Genomic DNA, 20,085 nt, shown 5'->3' with positions numbered 1-20,085 from the left:
GTTTCCAATCCACAGTCCTGGGTGTAGGGATGGGGAATTTGCATTTTAACACATTTCAGTGTGGTGCTCAAACTCCGAGGGCATTCCAGGTGGTGCCAGTGTTTAGGTCCCAAAGGTGCCACAGGCTAGGCATCTGTTTTGCACCCATTTAGACCCTGGCTTACTGGTGCCCTTGGTTGGTGACTGGCAGGACAGCAGGTCTTTCTCGCTGATGAACACCACTAACAACCAGTGCATGGTAGGAGGGGACACTTTGAGACAACACTCCAGGAAGAGTGGCAGTTGCAGCGGGGCAATGAGTGGGTAGATCAAGAGACTGGATTGAATATCCTACTGTGAATACATTTCTCAGGCGTGCTTTATCACAGTCATTTAAGGACATTGAAGACACCAGAATGGCTCAGAAAAGCTGCCCTTTTGTAAAAAGAAATCTATAGGTGGGGGTGGGGGATGGACCAGATAGTGAAGTGCTTGATGCATAAAGCATGAGGACACGAGTTCGGATCCTGGACACTTGCATTAAAAGCTGGGTGCAGTATGCCTGTAACCCCAGAACTGGGAAAGCAGAGACAGGTGAGTCCTAGGAGCCTGCTGGCCAGACAAACTCCTGAACTCCGGGTTCAAAAGACCCTGTCTTAAAATATGACACAGATGGATGCTGCTACACAGGAGACCCCTCCCTCTGCTACCGAGCGGGGTGTCTGAGCCTTCAGGTTCCCAAGACACCTCGTGCGTGAGAATGAATCTGTCATTGTCTCCTGCTGATTTCCCCTTTAGTTTAGGCTCTGTTGTTGAAGCTGGAAGGCTCTCCTTACCAATAGCTCCAATAGCTAAGATGTGTGTGGGTTTTTGAATCCCAGTCTGCATGGAAACTGAGGCTGGATGGGCTGTGGGGGTTTCCACGTCCATGAACCTGGAGCTGGAGCCCTGATACCCTTTGCTCTTTAACGCACCCTGCAGGGCTGGGTTCTGTGTCTGCAAGGAGCAGAGCGCCGGGGGACTGGAAGCCACCAAGACGAGACTCTGTCCTGGCAAAAGCAGGTCACCTGCTAAAGCTAGGCACCCAGGGCACAGTGAGAGCGGAGCCATGCCTAGGCCCTGAGCCTGCTGCTGGTGCTGTGTGCCTAGGCAGGCCAGGCAGCCACAATGTCTCCATTTTATTTTTTGAGAAATGGAAGGGACAACAGTTGTCTATTGTACCCTCATTCCGAGGTTGCCTAGCAGGAGCATCCTGGTGCTTTGCGGTGTAGAGCGTAAGGGGTGATCGGAGCCCTCTGCTTCTCTCAGTGGTGTCTAGTGGAGAATCTTTTTACATTTATTTATTTATTCCACTGAGAGGTGTGTGTGTGTGTGTGTGTGTGTGTGTGTGTGCGTGCTGTAGTGTACAGGTAGAGAGAGGTCAGAGGTCAACCTACTGGGGTCACTTCCCTCTTTCTAGCATGTGGGTTCTGACTCCTGGACTTGTCACTCTTACCAGCAGGCAGCTTTATGTGCTGAGCCCTCTCGCTAACCCTGAGTGGTAGATCCCTAAGACCAAGGCCTGTACAGTGCGAAGGAGCAGCCCTCAGCCTGCCACTGCCTCCCATGCTGACCATGCCTGTTTACTGTTGGGGCCCTAGGAACAGCATAGGAGAACAACGGTCTGGGAGGAACTAGCCTTGAAGGACCCTTCATGTCCCTAGTTCTGTGGCTCCTCCCTCCCCCAACTACCCAGCCTCACACGAAAGCATGTACACACATGCAGAAGCCCTTGCCCTACCCACTCTAACCTTACAGAGAAAGTCAGGGGACCAAGAGCCTGCAGCTCAGAGGCAGCCCCAGTTCAGGCCTCTTGCTGCCAGGCTGCCTGCTACTGCAGATATGAATTGGAAGAAAGGTCCCACCTGCCAAAGCCCTTCCACCCAAGTCAGGACGATGAGTGTCTATAGACAGCAGTGGAGAAACCCTGAGAGGAAGGAGGGAAAGCCTGGACTGAGACAAAGATGAGGAGCCTGAGGAGAAGGCTCAGTGGGTAAGTGCCTGTACCCCTCTTCCGCGGACCCCAGTCTCATTCCTAGCACCCATCCTGGGTGGCTCACAATCTCCTGTAACCTCAGCTCCAGAAGGACCAGTCAGCTCTGGCCTCTGCAGGCACCTGCACTCGTGTGCAGATGAGGAATATGGAGCCACAGTCACAGGGTGACAGAGGCTGACGCAGGTGTGAGGGACATAAGCTGAGATGGCAGGGCACAGGTGGGATGGGAAGGGGAGCAAGAGCAGAGGTCAAGGTAGAGAGAGGCCAGTCGGTGGCAGCAGGTAAGACAAAGTTGGGAGCCGAGGAAAGGCACAGGGTGCTGGGAGATTCAAACCACAGAGAGTGTGACTGCTCCAGGGTCAGCTGGGAACAGTGGAGGGAGAGGCTGCAAGACAAAGAGATGGAGAAGGAAAAATGCAGCCCTGAGAATAGTAAACAGGGATGGGGGTTGGGGGACAGCTGATGGAGCAGAACAGCTGCCATGTCCAGGACTTGCCAGGCAGAAAAGCCAGCCTCTGGAGTTCTACACTCATTCATTCTTACAGGAAGTGAAACGCACTCATGCACACACACACACACACACACACACACACACACACACACACACACACACACACACACGTCCCAGAGACAGAGAGAGGAAACGTGAAATCCTAATCAAGCACACAGAATGGGCTCCGAGAAACATCAAGGGTGGGAATTGAAACTGCCTTGGATGCGCCTAGGAGGGCTTCCTGGAGGAGCCAGAGCTGGAGAAAAGGATGATGAGGAAGCAGCAGCTAGAGCTGCAGGTCAAGGAATGGCAAGGGTTAGGTGAGACAGTCGACCTAGAGGGACAAGGGGCAAAGGCAGGTCCCCAGGACTCTGAGGGACAGCAGAGAGCCTCTGGAAGATTTTACAAAACACAGATCCATGTGCATGAGCAGAAGTGCAGGAACTTGTAGCTAGAGGACAGATGGTGAGCGCCGGAGGCAGGCGGCCAAGGACTAGTGAAGCAAAAGAAAATGCTGAGCTCTAGGGAAGGTGGAGAGGAGGGGGAGCTGGCTGCTGCCACTGACCAACAAGACCTTCAGAGCCTGAAGGCTGAGTAGCAGAGGGCTGCTAGAGGGTGGCATGATGGGGTTGGGGGCCAGAGGATACACCTCCCTCTCTCTGGCTCCTTCACTAGCTCTCTCTCTCTCTCTCTCTCTCTCTCTCTCTCTCTCTCTCTCTCTCTCTCTGTGTGTGTGTGCACGCGCACACGCACGCGTGTGCATGCATGTTGTGTGTCTGTCTTCCCCCACCCTTTTTTTTTCTGGCTCCTTGTTGTGGGATAGCCTCTGTCTTTAGAATCCTAGGGATACCCACTTCTGTGGGAATACAGGGCTAGCCAAGGCTGGGCAAGTGAGTATTTTTGGCCAGTGATGCTGCTTGTTAGGTTAGAGGACCTAACGCTTGCTCGTGGAGAAGGACCTGAGTAAGATGGCTACTGGGGCCAGAGCTAAAGACGCCTGTAGAAGCTATCTCCGGGCAGCCGGAAGCTACCCAGAATCCCCTAGGTGTTGGAGAGAGAAAGGGGGCGGGGTAATCAGAGCTCATTAAAAAAAAGACAAGTAAACAGAAGTCATGACACATTGTGTCTTGGAGCATCAGGACATCTGCATAGAGATTGAACTGGGCTTTGGAGGATGAGGATAGGTTTTGTCGTGTTAAGAACAAGGGGGAAAGGCATCGGAGGTTGAGGAAAGAAGAGTAGGAAAGCATTGGGGCATGGACGCCTCTAAAAGACACGGTGGCTGATCATGAGCGCTCTTCTTTACTGCGTGATTTGTAACAACATTCAGCCCGGCTTGCCTGTGTTTGACTTTACACGTAGCTCAGTGCATGATCCAAAGAGCTCAGACTAGAGATGCACGAACACCGCTACGAATAAGAGGTAGGTGTATTCTTTCCTGCACCTGTCTAGGGCACGCCCTGAAGTCGAGCGTCCTGGTCTCCGGCTCCAAAGCACAGCACTAAGGAAGAGTGTGGTTGAGCATTCTGCCCTCCGTGACTGACAGCAGCCAGGTGACTCTGTTTGCATCCTCCTCCAATGGGCCCTAGCAGTGCCCTCAAAAACACCTTTTGGCCAACCTCAGAGGCAACTGTGGTTGCGATCTCTCTCTAGTTGAAGCTCCTGACTCCATCTGTGTTCTCAAGCTTGCCTCTAAGTGGACCAAACCAAGAAAGGCACTGTGGCTAGAGCACAGACCTGGTGGTACTGACAGTGTACCATGGGGAATGCTCACAGCGCTGAGTCCCTCCGTCAGGCTGATCCTACACGTGGCATCAGAGGACTGGGCTTCTTGCTGGGGCATCCTGCTTACCCAGGTTCCCTTTCTCTCTGCAGAGATGAAGATGTGACAGAAGGAGTGAGCCAGCAGCCATGCGAGGAATCCAGAGTGTCCCCTGGCTGTCTTCGGAGCCCGTCACATGGGTCCTGGGGATGGCAGGTTGAGGTTCCTAATTACATTTGGCTCAAGATAACATTAAGTATTTGTCTTATTCCCAGAGCCCACAACAACAGCAGACAGTGGGGAAGGTGCCAAAAGGCATGCTGGGTTACTGAGGATGGCGATCTGGGATGTGAGATGGGTGACGGGTGTTGGTTGCTGGTGTTCTTGGCTGGCCCTTCAGTGTGTTCTAGTAGGGTCATAGGGCTGGATGGAGTAGCCTGTAATGATGACCCTATCCTCCTGTCTTAAGGCTCTCCTACTCAAGACCACCGTCCCAACATAGAATCCAAATCCTTCTGATAGTGACCCACTGGCTGATAGGAAACGCTTTTATGGGTCTAGTTTACATTTCTTCTGCTGATAGAACACTCATTTTGCTTGATGTGTGTGTGTGTGTGTGTGTGTGTGTGTGTGTGTGTGTGTGTTGCTGTTAGTGGAACCTAAAGCCCTATACATACTAGGCAAGCATGCTATCCTAGAGATGCACCCTGGCTTTGAGCATGTATGTATATGTGCGCACGTTTGTGATGGCCAGAAGTCAACACCGGGTGTCTTTCTCAGTCCTTCTCTGTCTTTATTTCGTTGTTATTGAGGTTGGGTCTCTCTCTGAGCCCAGAGCCCAGTGGTTAGGTAGACAGGCTGGGATGCAAATCCAGGGATCTTCTTACCTCGGCCTGCAGTACAGGTATGCACTGCAATACTTAGCTGGGGATTTGAACTCGGGTCCTCATGTTTCCATGGCAAGCACTTCACTGACTAACCCACCTCCTCTGGCTCTATACACCATCCTTGATTTGTTCCTGGTGACATTAAACATTTCCTGGAGCCTTATGCATACTAGGCAAATGGGTATCTTTTCCAAATATTCTTTGCCTTTAGTTTTGTTATTGTTGAAGTAGTGTCATGCAGGAAGAGAAATCATACTACCCAGGGGTCAGCTAGCTCCCTGCTGTCCTGTCACAACATGTGGAGAAACCCCAGACACTCTAAGTGTACAAATCTGGGGTTGTGAGGTAAGGGTGGAGTTCCAGAAATGGGGCGCAGAGGATGAGGCAGGCATTCCTGGGGGATGAGGGTGAGGCAGAAAAGGCTTGAGGTGTCACATGACTATACCTAGGAGGGATCTGGTGCTGAGCCAATGCCTGAGGCCTGAAGTTACATCTGCTCTCCCTAGGGACCTAGTAAGTTGCTGCAAGGCCCCTGGAGACTGACAGGTGTTTATATCCCTCCCAAGATGCAGAAGAGGTTCAAAGATGGCAGCAGCTGCGGAGGAACTCTGTAGCTCACAGACACAAGTCCTGGCTCTGACACCATTTCAGACCTCCCAAAACTGCTCACTCTTAGGCCAAAACAAAACAAACAAAAAACAAACAAGCAAACAAAAAACCACCCACCACCACCAAAACAAAAGAAAACCCAACAAAACAAACCTGTAAATAAAAATAGTGGGGTCTATGCCAAGCACTTTATGGTAGTTGTCATTGTGTGACAGTAGTACTGTTCTAGATACACATCTGCGGGATGGGGCGAGCATCCTACCTCCCTGTTCCTGCAATATGTGACCTGGGTCTGACTGATCTGCTGAACTGCAGTGAAGAAACTCTGAGCGCAGATGGCACACTTCAGAACCCCAGGGGGAGAGAGAGAGAGAGAGATGCCCCGAATACCTCGTTCCCTCCTCCCTTCTCCCTGGCTGCTGCACTCCTTATCTTGGTTCAAACCGGTTTTGCCTAGGTACTCCCGAAGCCACATTCAGGCAATTGTACTTCAAATTCCTGCTGTAGGGTGCTGCAGGTGACCTGGCCAGGATTTGCCTAGAACACCTGCACCTGTCATCTCCCCGGTGATGTGGACACTCTTGAGGAGGGTCGATCCTGTCTCTCTATAAGAGTTCCCCCTGTGTCCCTTTAACTATAGAACTCAAGGTCTGCAAAGGGGGCCTTTAAGAAGCTTGCCACCAAGCAGAGAGCCTCGGGGCAGAGTCTGGCAAACCAAGACCCATCAGGGCCCTATGCCCCTGTCCAAGTAGTTTCCACTTAGGTCCTGCCACCTCCTACGTTACCGCGTTGTCCTTAGGCGAGCTCATCTCTGAAATGCAAAAGAGTGCTTCCACGAGCTCTCCTGGCTACCCTGAACTCCTGTGGTAGCTGCGGGACCGTAGCGGGTGGACTTTGGGAACCTCCAGGGGGCGACCAGCCCTGGGAAGGCATTTCGGGCCGCGCACCGCGCCCGTCCAGCTTGTGACTTCAGCGGGCGCCCAGAGCCAACGCGGCAAGGAAGGCCGGGTCCCCGCCCACGGCCCCGGCCGCAGGTGCCAGGAGCCCGAGGGGGGCCGCGCCTGGACGTGCGGGGCTGGGGACCGTCAGGCGCCCGGACTGCGCTCCCGCCTCTGCCTCCGCCTCCTCTTTGTAGCGAGTCCCCGGTCGGTCCTCCCCGCCCCCCGCGCGGCCCGCCGCCCGCCTTTCTTCCTGCCTCGCCTTCCTGCGGCGCGGCGGCCTCATCTATTATAGATGCTCGGCCGCGGCTGACATCAGCCAGGCTCCAGAGCGCGCGGTCCCCAGCCCGGCCCAGCCGCCCGCCGCCGCCCGCGCCCAGCCCCGCCGCCCGCTTTCTGCATGACTGTCACAAAGGTAAGCAGCTCAGATCGTCGCCACGCTGGGGACCCACGGATGCTATAGCCCCCCGGGCAGGGACTGAGGGGCGCAGGAAGGGATCGCGCGCGTGCGCGCGCTCCAGCTCCCAGGAGTCGCTCGGCCCCCGGGGGACTACGGGATGCCGGGAGGGGATGCTCCTTCACATCCTGGACGTTGTGGACCACATCTCTGTGCGCTCTGGGACCGCATTTTTAACCCTTGTGGAAGGTGCTGCAGTTTTAACCCCTGGAGAGCTGCTTCAGGCTGGTTGGCGCACTGGGTATCTGTCCCTCAGTGTCACGCGCCCTGAGGACTGAGGGCCCCCATGCTGATGATGCAGGGATGATGGGCTGGGCATCCTGGTCAGGCTCACTGAACCCCACCTGCCTGTCTTTGCCATTTACCCTAGAAGCTTGGGCCCCACTCCAAAGCTACCCTGTAGAGGCGCTGCCGGGTCCCTGAGTGGCAGCCAGAGACAGGGAAGGTACTACCGCATCGGGTGGGATGGGCAGGGAGTATGACAGAGAAGAGAAGGTAGGCATCCTGGCAGACTCCAGGTTGGAAGAGGTTCTTGGGCTTGTCACAGGAGCCCGGGGTTGGTTGATGAACTTTTTCGGGATGTCTTCTCTGCCGTATGAAGGATGGAGTTAAGAGAAGAGCCCGGTGAGGCAGTGGGATGTGCCCAGGGCCAAGGCAGACCTGAGCCTCTCTACTGGGGAGTGCTAAGCCTACTTTGGACTCCGGTTTCCTTGTCTGAAATGGGAGCGTGATAAGATGGGCCTTGGTACTGGTGGAGAAAACAAGTGGAGAGTATAGACTGGGAAGGAGCATCCCTCCCGCCATACTCTTCCCGGTTTCTGTTGGAGAGCAGACCTCACACCTGGCATTGGGCTTGGCCTTGGGCTTGGCCATGGATTTGGTCATCTATATACCTCAGGCCAGACCCCACCTTTCCCAGATGTTCAGCTGGTTCTCACAGCTGGGGAGGTGGAAGCCAAGCAGGATAGGCAGCCTACTGTGGTCAAAGCTGGACAGGAAAGGCTGGGGTGTCCATTCTAGATCCTTCTAATAAGCCCCTTGCCCCAGTGACGTGCTCACTCCGGCTTGGGCTGCACTTCAGACCTTGTCGTTGCCCTCAGTTCTGGGATTTGGGAGCATTATGAGAATGGGAACCTGAGGCCTGGGGGTGTATTGCCTGGGCTTAGGGTACTTTGACAAGTTGCTATGTCAAGCGTCAGTGTCTTGGTGTTTTTCAATGAACACAAGTGCAGTTAGGCAGAGGTATTGCTATGGAGGTTGTAAATGCCAAAGCTGCAGGCATGTGGGGGCTAAGGAGTAATTCAGGGGCCCTGGGTGGGGGCTTAAGTGTTAAGGCTGGAGATGACCCTTCAAGGATTGACCTGGTGACCTCTCCTGTCTATGTACACAGGTTCAGACAACTTTTCTCCCTTGAATGTAAGACTCTGTTTAACTGAGGAGAAGCTGAGATTCAGAGAGGTGAGGTGACTCGCCTAAGGTCACATAGCAAATATAGGTATGGCAGGATTAGGATTTGCCCTCGGTCTCCAGCTGAGACATCGGTCTGTGTGACTGTGGGGCTTGCACAGCAGAGGGACACTGTCTGGAGGCCTAGGACGGTGAGATCGGGGGAACTGGGGCCCACTTACCCCACTGTCAGATCTCGCCCTTGGGTACACAAGGATTATTCTCTAACACTCGATACCTCCCTGCCCAGCCCCCAACAAACCCTTCCGTGAAACCAATGTGGCTTCAGCTTAAGCCAGATCAGAGGATTAAATGGAATCCCCACTTTAACCCTGTCTCTTCTCTCTGCACCAGGCCTGCACAGCACAGCATCATTCTTGTAAGGCACAGGGAGGCCTACTGAACAAGGCTCTTTCCTTGCCCTGAGAGTTAGAAGACATGGCCTCTAGTCCCAGGTTGTATGACCTTGGACCAGACATTTCTTTCCTCAGGCTTTAGGCAGGAGTTAGTTCCAACGAACCACGTCTTCTGCTCTAACAAGGTATACTTGGGACTGTCATTTGGAAGTGGTCCTGTTACTCACAGACTAAAAAGGGGAACCCAACAAAGAAGGTGGGAAACGAGGGACAGTGTAGGAGAGAGAGTGACTAGGGATGATCCCCTGATCATCCTGCTCCAAAGGAAGAGTCATAGTGAACCTCTATGTCCCCTGACAGAATCCCCTGGGCCAGTGCGTGGTGGAGGTCACAGGCTCTGAGCTCTCAGAGGGACTTGGCAATATAGAGAGGGTAAAAGCAGGCAGGAAGTTGCTAGAGAATCAGCGGGAGCTGAGCCCCAGTTTCCCACTAATCACCCTGTCTTTCAACCTTTCCCATCCCATTCCTCATGGGGAGCCACAAATGCCTAGGGATCTGTGGAGGGGCATCTGCCCTAAGTGCCAACAGCCACACAGCCATGCTGGGACTCTCTAGCCTGGTGAGGACACATAGTAGGACACTTTTCTTATGGTGTGCATGCATCTCTATTGAATGTGTTTTACCAAGCTATCCTAATTCCTTTATGGGGGGTGGGGATGAAAACAGTGGAGGGAAAGATCAGGGAGCAGCTCCCCAGCCTGGAAATACCTGGTCAAGGCCATGCCTCAGCCTGTTCTACACAGCTCGCCCTTTAGAAGAGCCCAGAGGCTGCTTCCTGGTGACAGGCACTCCAGACCACTTTTGTGCTCAATTCTCACGCCTGCCCTTCCTGGTGTTCTATCTAGATCCAGTCCCTGACTCCTGTGCAGATTTTGCTCCCCCGACCTCGCAACATCTGAACCCCTGTCAGGTAGATCGGAGCGTGAAAGGAATCAGAACTGCATGCAAAGCACAAGGTCATAGGCTGGAAGAAAAAAGTCTGATCTGTGTGGAGGTGGTTGGTGATCTCTTGCTAGCTTTTGATTGAGATAGTACTAGGGGTGGAGCTCGTAGGTCTAGGAAGAGGTCTACACTGGCTGGGCTTGTCTATTTATACTGTGTTGAGTTAGAGCAGTGGTTCTCAACCTGCAGGTCGTGACCCCGTTTAGAGTCACATATCAGATATTTACATTACGATTCCTAACAGTAGCAAAATTACAGTTATGAAGTAACGGCAGAAATAACTTTCTGGCTAAGGGTGACCACAATGCAAGGAACTGTGTTAAAGGATTGCAGCCTTAGGAAGGTTGAGAGCCACTGGGTGTGTAGTGAGCTTTTTAGGCTCTGAGGCTAACTTGGAGATCGCAATGTACCCCAAGTGGCAGGAATCAACTGACCATGAGGAGGACCTATGGGTGAGCATGTGGGTAGAGGCCACCCACTATGGCAGCTACCTCCTATCTGAACAGTGACTCCAGGAAAGGGGGTGACATTGTCACCATGTCTGTGGCCTTCTTTGTAGACCAGCCTTCTTCCTTCTTCCTTAATCACAGTCTCAGCCTGCTTATGGGAGCACCTGGCTCCCTCTGAAAAGGAAGGGGACGTGGATGGCATGGCCCTGCCCAGGAAATGGTGTTTGGCAAAGATCAAACGCCTCCTGGGCATCCGGGGAGCCACCAGCAGAGAGCAGAATGTTAGCGACGTCAAACATCCTACGCTTTTCCTTGGAAAATGAGGGACCCGAGATCCTGGGAGCACAGGTCATGACCTGCTTGCTCCAGCCATTGGTCAGTCTGGAGCTGGAGGGCTGAAAGCTGGTCTTTGAATTCTGAACGCCCTCCTTCCTGGTGGAGTTATTCTTAAAAGAGACCTCAGGCAGCCTCAATGATAGCATTCAGCCAGATTCTAGTAACCCTCCGCCCTCAGCTTTCCCTGTCTGTGCTACTGAGATTCCTCTCTGCTGGACCATCTCCTCATCCAGTGTGTGTGTGTGTGTGTGTGTGTGTGTGTGTGTGTGTGTGTGTGTGTGTGTGCCAAGGTCAAAGCAATGCTGAAGTCTCACTGTCAGGATGGTGAAGGAGTTCAAACCCATAGTTTAGCCTGGATCCTGACAACCCATCATTACTTCCTCCCTTTCTTCTACCTCTGACCAGGAAGGGAGGTGAGCTAAAGGTCACAAACCTGGTCCAGTGGCCCCGAACTGCCAGAGGAAACCCAGCTCTTCATCCTACAGCCCCTTGTGCCTCCTCTTGCCTCTTGCCCTGCCTCCATGTGCCTGGTACTCCGGTGCAGGAAGGCATGTGGCTTAGCCATTCAGCATTCACTCAGCCCTCATTCCCCAGGATGCCTACCTACACCAGCCCATGGCTTGTTACCAGGGACATAGACTACACAAGACACAGTCCAGGCCCTGCAGGACCTCAGAGGAGCAGGGACGGAAGTGATGAGACGGAATCCCAAGTTAGATCTCAGGGCTGCACAGGTGGCAGTCAGGAGCACTCAGTCCTGCCTGCATGCTGTAAGCACTTAATAGATGCAGGCTCCTTCCTGCCTGCATGCTGTAAGCACTCAATAGATGCAGGCTCCTTCCTGCCTGCATGCTGTAAGCACTCAATAGATGCAGGCTCCTTCCTGCCTGCATGCTGTAAGCACTCTATAGATGCAGGCTCCTTCCTGCCTGCATGCTGTAAGCACTTAATAGATGCAGGCTCCTTCCTGCCTGCATGCTGTAAGCACTCTATAGATGCAGGCTCCTTCCTGCCTGCATGCTGTAAGCACTCAATAGATGCAGGCTCCTTCCTGCCTGCATGCTGTAAGCACTCTATAGATGCAGGCTCCTTCCTGCCTGCATGCTGTAAGCACTCTATAGATGCAGGCTCCTTCCTGCCTGCATGCTGTAAGCACTCAATAGATGCAGGCTCCTTCCTGCCTGCATGCTGTAAGCACTCTATAGATGCAGGCTCCTTCCTGCCTGCATGCTGTAAGCACTCAATAGATGCAGGCTCCTTCCTGCCTGCATGCTGTAAGCACTCTATAGATGCAGGCTCCTTCCTGCCTGCATGCTGTAAGCACTCAATAGAAGCAGGCTCCTTCCTTCCTTCTGTCTTCCTTCCCATCTCTGCCACAGAGTAGTAAAACCCATTTTCTAGAAATGTCATTAGTCTTTTGTTACTGCTAGGCCTAAAGGCCCTGTGTTCTCAAATGGGAGACCTCACCCCTTGGCACCTGGGCTTGCTCTTAGACTTGTCTGGGAAGGACTGTGAAGTCGTGCAGAGCTTGCCAGTCAGGAGCGCAGCTGCTGGCAGGACCCATGGCCTGGCAGCCTCGGGCCTGGAGGCTCAGGGATGGAGTGAGTTTTTCCACAGCTCTTGGGCAGACCCAGCAAACTGGAGCAGACACAGCCCCAGCCAGCACCGCTGGAGCCACAACTGCCAGCAGAGTCTCGGCCCCTGGCACAAGGGCAGCCATGACTGATTTGCATCTGTCTGGCTCACAGAGCTGTTAAGCTGTCCAGAAGATGAGGCAATGTGTGGACTCCCTGTGTGCCCAGCCCTGCTCCTTCTCTCTTCTGTGGTGTAGCTACACTGCCCTGAGCTTACTAGGTGGCCTCTGGGGACCCAGGCCCCAGCTCCAGAGTAGCCTGCAGCCAGGGCAGCTGGGAGCAGCTGGCACAGGACAGGCAGGCCCTGCCAGGGCAGGGCAGATGCAAAGCCAATGGCTGCCACATGAGAAGGAGCTGTTTAGAATGAGCCTCCCTTTGTGGGTCTGGAGTGGCACCAGCTGCTTGGGGACATGAAAGAGTGGGGGAGGGGGAGCAGCCACTGGTTCTTCCTTCTTTCCCTCACCCCTGCAAGGGTCCCTGGAGGGACTTTGTAATCAGTTTCTGGCCTGGTCCTTCCTTCTAATTAATTAAGGAAGCACTGGGGGCTGTGGAGGTTTGCTGGGGACTCAATTTACAGAGCGCATGTATGAGCCACAGCCCTGAATCCTTAGGCCATCTGCACCCTGGAGAGCCCTCTTGGTTTAAGGATGAGTAAACAGCCTTGTGGGTGGAGAGGTCACCACACCCTAGTCAGAGAGCTGATGTGGGTCAGAGGCGAACGCAAGCCCAATGCTGACTTGGAAGTTCTCCGCCTTTCCAATGTCCTCTTCCAATTCGCCGTCCTTCAACATTAGCCGTCACCATGGTGGAACTAAGTGTGTACCTTGCAGAACTGGGAGGTATCATCTGTTCTAAGGACAGAAGACATCTTGTCCAGCACATGGTGTCTGACAGGAGGTGCATGGACTATGCTGCCAGGCCGGTCATAACAGCGAGTGGTACCTGCAAACTCACCTCCATTCCCAACACTGAGAATGGAAGACTCTGGTCCAAACCCATCCGAAAGCCGGCTTCTCTTCCAGTTCCTGGTGAAGGAGGGCGCCATGGCAGGAGAAGGCAGGTTTTGCAGTCAGATAGCCTACTCTCTTGCTCTGTGTTCTTGGGCAAGCCACGTAATCTCTCTGAATGTGCTTCCCATCTAGTAGTTGGGATTGATAACAGGAACATTTATAGGGGTAATTTCTAGCTCTGGAGGAAGTGAAATACTTACCACACTTACCTGGCAGTGAGCTTTAAGACAAGAAGAAAGGAAACTAACTAGTATCCTGAGTGCTGGCAGTGAAGTCAGCAGCTTCGGGGGCCTGGACCAATCTCTGTCCTGCCTTGATCCTTTTAGTAGGTAGGGTCAGGAGGTGATTTGAACTGTGTAAAGGATGGAGAGCAGGGGTCACCTAGGAGTAGGTGAGAGGCTCAGTGAGAGGTCAGGATGAGCAAATGTCTGAACTCCAATGCCCATGGGGACTTTGCCTTCACAGCACAGGAAGGAGTGTGGGATATGGGGATCATCTCACTTACTGCCTAGGATGCTGTGCTGCAGGATGCTCTGAAGAATCCAGCACTCAAAAGCCACGTGACCTGCAGTCAGGCAGAATGGAGGCTGACCCAGATGTAGGTCTCCTAACCATGGCTTTCTTCCCTCCCCTGGCCTGAGAGTCAGCAATGGAAAAAGGACCCTAACCTGGCTAAGGGAAGCTGGACATGGCATGGTCAGTCACTCTGGCCCCAGGCTACAGAGTGAGGTCATTTGTTTCCAGATGAGCTCTGGAAAAAGGCAAGCAGGCTCTGGCAGAGAGATTCCCCACCTTCCATCCCCTCGGGCTCAGTCTTGGCAAGTTGCATTCTTGGAGCTTTTCTTACCAACTAGACTGGGCTTTGGACTTTAAAGTGGCCCTGTGGGGAAGTCTGTGCAGGTGTTCAAAAGCCACTGCCCCGCAGTTGGGCATCTGCACCCTGGAACATCGAGAAAGTGGGAGCTAAACAACCACAGCACACGTGCCACAGGCTTGAGCTAAACACGGCGCACATGCACTGGGGCCTGTGAGGACAAGGGCTCCACTGAGGAGGGCTCCCGGGACCCCATGCTCAGGGTTAACTCCAGGAAAGCCTAGTTCATAGGGTCAAGCTCCCCGGGACTATGGGCCCCACAGCAACGTTTGAGGGTTAGGACTGGTGCTAGTTCTGTCTGTTCCTTCCATTTGCTCCTGAGTGCTGCTGAGTTAGGAAGCAGCTCCCAGTCTCTCACTCACTGGTACAGATTCCTATTTTCAAGGGCATCAACAGTAAGAAAGTAGCTAATACTTCCAAAGGGCTTAGGATATGTGTGTGTGTGTGTGTGTGTGTGTGTGTGTGTGTGTGTGTGTGTGTGTGTGTGTGGAGAGAGAGAGAGAGAGAGAGAGAGAGAGAGAGAGAGAGAGAGAGAGAGAGAGAGAGAGCTCACATATAGAACTAGCCTGGAACCCACTGATTCAGAGACTTGTCTGGCCAGCGAGGTCAAAAGCCCCTCCCAGTCTGCCTTCTGAGCTTACAGTTTGCCACCAGACCGAGATTCAACCCAAGTCTTTATGATTGCATCTTACAGACTGAATTGTCACCCCCCACCCACACTATAAGTATTTGAAGAGGGGCTGAGAGTGTGGCTCACTGATAGAGCACTTGCCCAGCAATGACAGGGCCTAGGTTCTATCTCTAGCACTACAAAACAGTAGTTCACATTATTAGTGTATCGATCTTTATGGAAACCTACAAGGTCCTTGACTATGAGAAATCCCACAGTTGCAGAAGGCAGAGAGGTAGCTAAGCATGCACAGCAAGTCCTCGGCCTCAGCCTGACTCCAGGGCCTTTGGCCTAACTACTGTCAGGCAAGGCAGCAAGCCCAGAGCATGGCCAGAGCGAGAGAGCTCGAGACGGAAGGCTCAGGCCTTGCCCTTTGCTCTGTTTGCCTGTGCAGTGTTGGACTAGGCCCTGGACATGTCCAAGTCCCTGTTCTCTCCCTGCAAACATGTAAATCGTATGAACGATCTACAAAGATGTCTTCTCTGTGCCCGCTGCCCCCATGCCGGTATCTCGCTGTCTGCAGGGCTATGCAGTCTCACTCAATAGCTAGCTAATGTCCCCCCACTGCAGTCCCGACCAGGATTGATTCATAACCTGTGGGCGGAAAGGAAGCTCTTCCAAACAGCCCCTGTTCCTGCTCGGTGTAGACGAGAAGTTGATGTTCTTTCTCCCTGTTCGGTCGATCTGTGCTGTTTCAATATGCTTGGGACACACGGTGTGCCTGTAAAACAGCTGTGGTTGTGGGTCCGTGGAGAGATGGCTCCGTCAGTGAAGTGTTTGCGTAAGCATGAGGACCTGAGTTGGGACCTCCAAAACCCGAGTATCCTAGGGCTGGACAGACAGAGAGACACGAAGATCTGGGGCTTCCTGGTCAACCTGTCTAACCTAATTGGTGAGCTTCAGGTTTGGTGCGAGACCATCTCAAAAAAGAAGGTGGAGATCAACTGAGGAAGACCACACACACACACACACACACACACACACACACACACACACACACACATGCTGCTTTGATTTTAAATTTTAACCAGATAAAGCACTGAGCCCCCGATGTGGCATCTTACTTCCCGGCATTACTTCCCGGCAGCTGCGCACCTCACAGAAGAGGGAGGTCCCACACAGTCCCAGAGCCTGATCCTGCCGATCAGTGTAGGTCACCATCAGTAGATGGACAGAAAGGAGCCTTGCTATGAATACACCCTGATCCCCGGGGTGCCAGTCTGCTTTGCCTTGGGGTGAGAAGGAACACCCTTGCTAGCTTAACAAAATTAACCCTAACAGGCCAATGCCTTGCCTTGAATTTTCTTTCTGTACTCACGGCTTTGGATCCAGAAACTGGCAGGATTGCCAGGGCATGGAAAGCTGTTGGCAAAGAAGGGGACAGAGGCAACTCCTGGAGGCTTTGTTCTTGCTGCTCCGCTGACCACAGGAAAGGCCCCTTAGCTGAAATCCCCAGTGAAAGTCGGGTTTCTGGGGATGGAGGTCTTCTGACCCGAGAAGTCTTCTGATAACTTCGTTGTCTTCTACCTGTCCTCTAAAGATCCTGTCTAGCTTCCTGTCATAGCCATTGTGATCTCTGAGAACAGACCCCAGTTATTATGAGGCTACTTGAAGGTCTGAGTAGCCCTTTCTTTCAGGATCCTAGGGCACACTAATTTCTCTGTCCTTGGAGCTTTGGGATACCCAGCATCCCAGCTGAGGTAGAGCCCAACATGTGTGATGTATTTTTTTAAATGTGGAACAATTCATGAATTTGTGTGTCATTCTTGCGCAGGGGCCATGCTAATCTTCTCTGTGTCGTTCCAATTTTAGTATATGTGCTGCCGAAGCGAGCACAGTATGTTTTTTTTAACATGGTTTCCGGGTCAGCCTCAAACTGATATGTAGTTAATGATGCCTGTGGACTCTTGGTTCTTCTGCCCCCACCTCCTGAGTATCAGCATCCATCCACCCCCACTCCGGGCTTACAAGGTGCTGGGAACTGAACCCAAGTCTTTGTGGTTGCTAAGCAAGTACTCTACCCACTGGACTACATGCCCAGCTGCATACTGATGATTTCCGAGTCTGTTCTCTGGCTCCCTGACTTAATTGTGAGCCTGCGGAGAGGCTCCAGGCTTATTCCTCCCACGACATCTGTTCAAGGGCCAAGCTCTTTAGCAAGGGTGTATGAGGATCTCTGGAACAAGACATGAGCAAACCCAAGATACGGGCCAAATGCTGCTGCTGGGGCTCCATTCTCTGGGCCTGCAGGAGCCAGAGGAGCACAGAAGATGTGTAGGGATGTGCCCCACCCCCACCGCCCCTGTTTGCCAAGGAACCAATAGAGACCCAGAAGCCCTGGCTGAGAGGGTCTGGGAAGGATATAGCTCTGTGGGATGGAGGTTCCCGTACCCCAAGTTATCGAGTTGCAGTCAAGCAGAGGGTTCTCAGCCCTGTGTACTTGCCTGATAGCAGCAGACTGATTTAAAGGTTAAGGGTGGAAAGTTCCAGAATCTTGAGAAGACTTAAGAGAGTTTAGCCTGAATTGGAAGGGGCCCCTGAGTGGAGAGGGTTGGTTCTTTAGGGGAACGGCCAAGAGTACCGTGTTTAGAGGCCTGGTTCCAGCAGTGGGAGAGATAGGAGGAGCAATCTCTGATCTCTTCTCCACCAGCGGCCTGGAATTATGGAGGTCTGCCAGGCTGCCACTGTGGCCTCTGCAGTCCCTGTTGGAAACCTCTTCCTGGCATGCTGTGCTCTGGCCAGCTCTCCCTCCTTTATTCATTGAGGCCCTGGGTTGGGAGCCTGGGTTGCTAAGAGCTTTCCTCTGGCCAGCCCCTATCACCAGCCTAAGGAGAGTCTCAGCCAAGTTATGGCTGAAACTCCGACTTGAGGGAGAGAAAGAGAAGACGGGGGGGGTGGGGGAGGAAGGAATGGGTTCTCGGGAGCAGTAAACAAAGCTACCCCTGTGGGGCCAAGGAGGACCATCTTGCTGGAGCATCCTGAAGCTGGGACTGTGTGAGCCTTGGCTTTTAAGTAAAAGAGTGGGAAGAAGGGTTCTCAAAGGCCTGTCCCTTCACTATGCACTATGTGACCCCTTACTTCATGCACCCCAAAACTCTACCGTGACCCACATCTTTCAGTTGGGGAAACAGTCTCCAGGGAAGTGCACAAAACTGTGTTCACCCTGGCTCTCATAGCAGGGAAGGCTAAAGAAGGAACTGGCTGCAGGATACTGTCTGCATAGCCTCAGGCATGCAGAAGCTCTGAGAAGCCCCTGGCCTGGCTGTGGCTGGTAGGCAGTGAATGGGATCCTGGCCTTTCTTTTCTAGATGTGCCTTTTCAAGCTTCCAGCTTAGACCCACTTTAGAGTCCAGCCCCTTTCAGACCTTTAGTTGCTTTAAAGCAGGATTTTTGTCATACAGCCCAGGTTAGCCTTGAATTTCCTCTATCCCTAGGGTAACCTTGAACTCCTAAATCCTCCTGCCTGTGCCTCTCCAGCACTGGGACCGTAGTTGTGCGCCGCCGTGCAGCGATTTCATTCTGTTCTCGTTGAACTGCAGCGCTGGATTCAAACCCAGACCCTCGTTCATGCTAAGCAAGCACGCTACCAACTGAGCTATCCGTCCCCAGGTCCCTCTGGGCCTTTAGCTTTTGTTAGCTTGAAGGGTAACCTCTCAGCCATTGTCCTTTTCTGGGCCTGGCTTTCAGACTGAAGCCCCTCAGAAGGGGTAGCGGTGCAGGGTGAGCTCTAGCATCCACAGTTGAGCAGATCTGAAGAGAAGAGGCACAGTGAGGGTCTCTGACGGGCTCCGCACTGACTGCTTTCCTCCCCCAGACCCCGTGCAAAGATTTGTGTGAAGATTTGTGGGCTAGGCCCCCAGCTGCCCTGGGGATGCATACAGGGTTAAACCGAAGCATTGTGTCTCTGTAGGGAGACCAGGCCACTCAAGAACGGGTGGATGCAGGGGAGTTGGGGAAGGGGATGCCAGGCAGGGCACAGAGGACAGTGATAAGAGGTACCTGCTCAGAGCTGTGGTTCCCTGAGGAATGGGCTGGGACCGTGGGACAGTATCTGTGGGGAAAACCTGTCTTTAGGATGCTCGGGTCAGGACAGGTGAGGGGCACAGAAGGAGGAATGTGAGCAACAGTGGGGGGTGGGGACACACATTTAATTCAGTGTGGGCCGGACAAGAGCTGGGAGTACTAGACTGGGGGCATGAGCATGGAGGTTGAGCCAAGGCAGGGAGGCAGGGAGGAGCCACGGGACTCTGGATGCTGAGCCTAACAGAGAGTTTAAGAAGTAAGCCATGGCCCTGTGTGACTTTTGGAGAACCTGCCTCCACTTGTGTTGCCCCGGAGACAGAGAAGAAGCAGGCATGCCCAGCACCTTTCTTGTTTCCTAAGGATACCGCCCTGCCCTTCATCCTAGACTTCGATACAGGGGAAGCTGGGTAAGGCCCATCTCCTCCCAGGAAGACATGGCCAGGGACAGTGACAAGGCCATGTGGGACTCCTGCCTGAATCCTGCCCTCACTTCCTGTGTGACCTTGGGTTGCCCCTGCGACTGGGTTCAGGAGTGACTTGAGCCCCGCAGCTGTCCTGCTGTGGCCTTTGTTTATCTTCCTCCCCTCCCTGATTTCCCAGACCCTGAAGCCTGCAGCTCTTTCTGAGTGTGTCCTCTGCTGTGCACACCCCCATCCTTCTTATCCTTCCTCATTCTGGAAGGACTTCAGGAGACTTGCAGTAGAAGGGCAGAGTTCAAGTCCCGTGGCCTGAGAAGAGGCCTTCATCTATCTCAGGAACTGGGTTTACTGCTGCACCTTAGGTAGCCTGGTGCCCGTGATATTTGGGGCGGGGGTGGGGGATCTTCCCAGCTAGGACCTTGCCTGGTTGTGCCCTTGTGTCTCCTTCATTCAACAGCAGAGCTCTTCTCTGATGAAATTCTATCTCATTCTCAGTGGTACCCAGGAGTCAACATAAGAACCTTCTGGAGTGGTAATGGTTGCAGGAGTGAATGTGTATATAAACATCCACCACTCCACCTCACCACACTGAGGGTTTTGTGCAGTAGGTCATGCTACACACATTTTTCATATATGTGAAAACATAAACAGATGCAAAATGTTTCCTGGCTCTCATAAACCCACCTACTCTAGGATGCTGCTTTGT

At 53.2% G+C, this 20,085-nt stretch overlaps 1 protein-coding gene and 1 non-coding gene across 2 annotated transcripts in view; one reads left to right on the top strand and one right to left on the bottom strand.

Moving 5' to 3' along the window:
- The first annotated feature begins 6,924 nt into the window (after positions 1 to 6,924).
- The window catches only part of Coro2b (coronin 2B), a 111,181-nt gene continuing 98,020 nt past the window's right edge, over positions 6,925 to 20,085 (top strand). The window contains exon 1 of the mRNA XM_032909371.1: positions 6,925 to 7,118. Coding sequence (XP_032765262.1) covers positions 7,104 to 7,118 — 15 coding nt within the window. The 5' untranslated portion in view covers positions 6,925 to 7,103. The remainder of the gene's footprint in view (positions 7,119 to 20,085) is intronic.
- On the bottom strand, positions 16,667 to 16,773 carry LOC116908461. Its single transcript, XR_004388979.1, has one exon. It is a non-coding gene; the product is annotated as a U6 spliceosomal RNA (small nuclear RNA).

The sequence above is a fragment of the Rattus rattus genome, chromosome 8 (assembly GCF_011064425.1).
Source record: "Rattus rattus isolate New Zealand chromosome 8, Rrattus_CSIRO_v1, whole genome shotgun sequence".
Lineage (NCBI taxonomy): Eukaryota > Metazoa > Chordata > Mammalia > Rodentia > Muridae > Rattus > Rattus rattus.
Note: the sequence above shows the minus strand (reverse complement) of the source record. Positions and strands in the feature narration are given on the sequence as shown.